The sequence below is a fragment of the Diuraphis noxia genome, unplaced genomic scaffold, assembly GCF_037042655.1.
Source record: "Diuraphis noxia isolate RWA-SAM2 unplaced genomic scaffold, SU_Dnox_SAM2 contig0003, whole genome shotgun sequence".
Lineage (NCBI taxonomy): Eukaryota > Metazoa > Arthropoda > Insecta > Hemiptera > Aphididae > Diuraphis > Diuraphis noxia.
In genome coordinates, this window is record NW_028301713.1 from 66,060,660 (window position 1) to 66,066,635 (window position 5,976).

At 31.2% G+C, this 5,976-nt stretch overlaps 1 protein-coding gene across 1 annotated transcript; it reads left to right on the forward strand.

The window, feature by feature from the left end:
• Nucleotides 1-265: 265 nt before the first annotated feature.
• Nucleotides 266-1,236, forward strand: LOC149057682 (uncharacterized). Its single transcript, XM_089221812.1, has 2 exons — nt 266-426; nt 630-1,236. The coding sequence occupies exons 1-2, from the start codon at nt 360-362 to the stop codon at nt 1,007-1,009; spliced, it is 447 nt and encodes a 148-aa protein (XP_089077938.1). The 5' UTR covers nt 266-359; the 3' UTR covers nt 1,010-1,236.
• Nucleotides 1,237-5,976: the final 4,740 nt, after the last annotated feature.

A 5,976-nucleotide genomic window follows, 5' to 3' on the forward strand; every position in this document is an offset into this window, starting at 1 on the left:
GTATTATATTTATATAAACCTTTTACATTTATATTTATTATATATTAATATTATGTTATAATATTATATTTACTATACATATTTAATAAATAATATTTAAGGTTTTGAATACTTTGGTCTGCATATCCGTTATATATTTAAAAATATTAAAAATAAGAATAAATGTTGATATCAATAATATATTATTATCTTAACGCAAGAACGATAACGATTTTTAAAGAGTGTCAGAGCAAATGTATAACAGTAGTGTTCATCAAGTATTAGATTTGTCAACACGATTTCTATCGATGAAATTTAATTCACGAATCATACATTTATAACCACGAGTGTATCAAACTACGAAATCAGAAAGGTTTAAAATGCATCTTCCCACTGTGAACGTAAAATTATTACCTATCAAGGTGCATTTTTTCCTCTTGAATGGCGGTAAGACCTATCGTGATTTCTGCAGCCAGCAGACCTTGACGAACTCGTCATCGATTACAAGTTTATATATATTATAATATCATTAATCATATATTCTGATATTCACATCGTTATAATGTCACGTTATCACTTTTTCTTGATAATTTCTTCTTCATAACTATATTTCTCTTAAGATCGTGTATTTTTTTTTTGGACCACCGCAGGAACTTCGCCAATGACACCGTACCTGACCACCATTGCCAAACAACGGGGCTACTCTCCACGGCTGGTGGGCGCCTTTTTCTCAGTGCTGCCTCTCGCCGCAGTATTCGCCCATCCCGTTTTCGACATCATGGCCTATCATTTCCGATGCCAAAAGACCATGTTCATGAGCTTTGTCATCGTGCTCCTTCAAATAACTACTTCCTACGAGCTCATACCTGACCCACCAGCGGATGTCGACAACAGGCGGGACGAGATCGCGCTTGCCACACACCAGTTCTGGTTATTTTGCGCCTTCTTGGCGGTCAGATATATCATCATATATCACGATCAACGTCATCACCACTTTATTGGAAACCATGTGCTTGCAAGCCTTGGGTAGGTTAGAGAAATAACATATATAGCTCTCGGGTCATCTCGGTGACCAATACGTCAAGACTCAAAACAAAATTGTAACTATGAATGACATTCGTATTTCATATAAATAAATAGGTTGAATTGTTAAATTCAAAGACACAATTTTAAATGGTAAACGGTCATGATTAAAGATATTATAGTATTGATGAGCGAATCCCCACACAACATAAAGTGGAACTGATCTTGAGGTACTGCGCGTCACATGAGCACGCAGAATAGACAATAGGTCTCTCGGTGGACAGAGTATTATTATAATATTATATATATATATTTATATATATTTGCTTATTCCGGGCCCTATAGGTCCATCGCTGCTTTTACTATACCTCTCCATTTTTTTTTTGCACTCCTGGTTTTGCCACTCCAATAGAAATTCTGTCAAATAGGCATCCGAACTAGGCCTTCGTGCCTACTCCCGGACATAGCGCCATATGAAAAAAAAACCTCTCCATACCTCCCCGTTATTCACCAGTTATTTTCTTATTCCCAGGAGCACGTGGTCTCTCTAACTTGGTCAATCCACCGTTTTCTTGGTCGTCCTCCCGGTCGTTTTTATCTGGCTAATGGCTTCCATATTATGATCTCACTGTGTTACCTTCTTGACCATACGTGACCAGCAAAGCTTATCCATCTGCTTTTAAGAATTCCCACAATGTTTGGTTCATTGAACATACTTCTTAGCTCTGCATTTGTTCTTCGTACATAGGTATACATACATATTGTCCTCCTCGTTTCTTTTGAGCCCTATTCTACGTGAATTTAATAATATATTATTATAGGCTATATCATTATGACGTTATTTATTATTATGTTTTGACATGCCTTGCAGGTAAATATAAGCACAAATTTGGAGAACAACGATTGTGGGGCTGTATCGGTTGGGGATTGGTAAAATGGAAAAATAAAAATTAGAAATTAGAAAGTTAAATTGGAAAAATTGATTAACCATGCCTTATGCAAAATGCTTCCTAATTAAAAAATAAAATATTTGTTTCAAAATAGAATATATGACAATATTTAAATATAATATATCCTAGACTGACAAATCATCTCCGTTCAGAATCTTTTTTCGTATACAATGATGCCTATCATTGCATTCAAATTTAATCCCATCCATTGCAGCGAGTAACCTATACTGTCAGCAGAGCGACATCCACGACTTACCCGCTTTTTTTACTTTACAATTTTGATTTTTAACAAGTTGTGTTTTTGGGAATTCAATAAATTTTTAAAGATTGTTAGTGCATTAAATTCACAACCTAGATAATAACATTGCCGTATAATTATTATTCATAATAATAACATTTAATAGGTATGGTTGGTTCAATTTATATTCTCCAAACACATCTCATTTAAGATTATTATAAGTTAATATTAACGTAGAACAGTGTGAAATGTGAATAGGTGTATAGTATAAATAACTTTAAACTAGTGTACACAAAATTTGAAAATTATATCTTTAAAAAAATAATAATAATATAGGTATATTATATACATATTTATTGAACGTTTTAAGTACCTACGATTATGCTTTTCTTAATTAAACAACTGAAAAAGCGGGTGAGTCGTGGATGTCGCTCTGCTGCACAGTAGGTTACACATGGGTTACTGTAATGGATGGAATTAAATTTGAATATCCAATGATATTATATTATCATTGTATACGAAAAACGATTTTTAGCGGGGACGGTTTATCTGTCTAGAATATATTATAGATTATTAAAAATTATCAAATCTTAGGTTTAAAAAGGAAAATTTATGAATTATTAATTTGTACCTAACCTTAATTTGTATCAAATATAGAAAATGCCGATATAAACATCTAGTAAAAATTTCAAGTATCTGCGGTCATTTGTTTTAGAGTTACACCAAAATAGGAAAATCGCTAAATGAAATGCTCATAAAAATTTAATTTGAATTTTCTTTTTGTGATAAAGATTGAAAAACTTATAATGAATCTTGTATTAAATTTCCAAATCTTAGATTTAAAAAGAAATTTTTTTATTAATTTCTAGCTTAAAATAATTTGTGAATTTTCGTGATTTTTACGTATGTTGTCAAAATTCAAACATTGAGTGCTTGTAAAAAAAATTGTGACTATTTATTTCTTTTATTTTTCAACTGCTATTGTAAAAAATGTTAGGAGCTTTGTATTAAATTTTCAAATATTATATATAAAAGGAACATTTTTTATGAATTCCTAGCATAAAATAATTTTCGTAATTTTTACGTATTTAGTCAAAATTTGAACTTTAAATTCTTATAAAAAAAAATCATGCCTATCTATTTTAAATATTTTTCAACTGCTATTGTAAAAATATTTTAGGAGTCTTGTATTAAATTTTCAAGCTTTTCTACCAAACAAATATTTTTATCGATACCTATTAATTTTTAAAAAACTAATAATGATCGAAAATTACATATACAGTGAAACCTCCTTTAACGGACACCTCTCAATAGCGGACACCTCCAAATAACGGACAGAATTTTGGGAACGGTGAAATGTGTGCTCAATATATTTACTCTCTTAATAGCGGACACCTCCAAATAGCGTACGACATTTAAGCGACCGAGAGTGTCCGGTATTTAGAGGTTTCACTGTACCTATAAATAGTTCAACTTAAGTCAAACATTTTTGAAATTGCATGGTGGATAGAATATACTTAGATAAACATTCGGTGTAAATTCCATTGTCAATTCTATAGTCATTTGTTTTAAAGTTGCATCAAAAACCAAAATCGATTTTGTCGAAAACTGATTGTGCGTAAGTTTTCCCGTTTTCCCCTTAATTTTAAGTTTGTTTATCCCGATTATTTAGAAAAATATGGAAATATATCTTACAAGGTACCGAAATCGAAAATCGAAGCACTTTTACTGCCCCAAAACGTAATGACAAATGCAAAAAAAATATAAATAAAAAACACAAAAAAATTAAATTTTTTTTTTTTAAATTTTCATTAAAAATTCTTTAATGATTATATTTATATTATATTATTTTAATTTTGTCTTTTAACTCATTTAGACCGATGTTTACAATTTGACTACAGTCTTTTTTTTGTATTAATCATCTCTTCGGGTTCACCTAAAGCATCTAATGCGAACTTAGCTAGTTAACTCAATCGGCGTAAATTTTGTTTTTAATTTTTCTTTCGAATTTCCATACTGTAGATGTCTTTAACCAGCTAGTTTTGCACTGTAATAACCAGGGCTTTGCACCTGAACGAAACCCAAAACCCGAAACCCCAATTAACCCGAATAAATTTGCAAAACCAAACCCGTATAATACAACACCTGAATGAAAAAATTAACACCTGAATTAACCAGAAACCAGAATTAATATTTGGGTTAACCCAAAACCCGAATTATTATTAAATACAAAGAAATGAGTGGCATATCAATTCGTATGTATTTTACGCAAATAAGAAGATAAGAAAATAGTTGGCGTTATATTAATAAAACATAACATAATAATATTATGTTGTATCAACTATTGATATTGACTGCAACTGTATAATTATTAATTCTCGACGATATTATCTTTAAACACGCGCGTGTATTACCCTTATTTGCTTGTGTTGCTTGTGACCTGCGTTTAGTCATGACTTGTGATCTATTCTTTTATCCATGCTTGTGATCACAATAATATACAGTGTCAAACGTGTCTATACAGTGTACAGACTACAAATACAACAGAATATAATATGAAAAATTAATATAAATTTAATGAATTAATATTAAATTATTAAATATAAACCAACTAAAGGTGTAGAATCTAGATCATTGTTTTATATTATTTCACAATATTAAATAATTATATTTGTGTTATCTAACCTTTGTATTCAACAATACTAACAACAAAATTATGTTTGATCAAAATAAATAATAAACAAGAAGTTTTTTTTGTAGAAAAATGACTTTTTAATGGTAAGTATGATTTTAATATGTTTTTTTTAAAAATTATATTTGCTTTAAAAATAAAATAAAAGTACAATACCAAATTCGCGTCGAAAATCTCATGTTAATTGATATAAAACATGGGTATTTTTTAACACCCGAATTAACCATAATTAACCCAAATAAATTTACATTTAACCATAACCAGAAAAGTTCATTAACCCGAAACACCCAAATTCAATAACCAAAATTTTCCTTAAACACCCAAAACCCAAAACCCGAAAAAATTATTCCGGTGCAAAGCCCTGGTAATAACAGCTAATTAGTCAGTCGATATATATGACATAATCATTGCGTTTACAAAATTCGTATTTTTGTTTGCTCAAGAGTTAGGTCAGAACATTTTTTTATGGACATGATTGCGATTAAAATGCTTTTTTTATTTACGTATTATGATATAGCCATATAGGCACTCTTTTGTAATTTAAAAAGTTTAAGTATTTGCATTGGAAATTTTTTTTCCTATTACCGGAAATAGAAGGTATACCCATCAGAGTTCCCTGAATGTGCTGACGCAATTTAATTTATTTAATAAGAATAACTCGAAATCCAAACGATAATACCTACCTATATTATTATCAGGTTAAGATGTTCATGTTGATTAATTTAAATCATCATGGCGATCGTGCAGCACATTGTACGCTTAATATTTTTTATAGTAATCCGGATTCGCTAGTCACGACTCACGACTATAGTGTGTGGTGGTACCATTGAGTAAGGGTAATAAAGTACTCTATGGGTGGTACGGTACTGACTACTCAGTGACTAGTGACTACTGATGCAATGAACGATGACCCGATGGCGGATAGCAGAATTGAGAATACCAAGGCCCGAGTTGTGCCGACTGCCGAGCGCCATCGTCAGTCGTCGACCGTCGTCGTGCTGAGTGCCGCAACCACTAAAATGGTTCAAGACGTATTCAACAAGTTCCGTTTCCTTAAATCTGTAGCTAACATCTAACCGTTCGTTATCGATCAG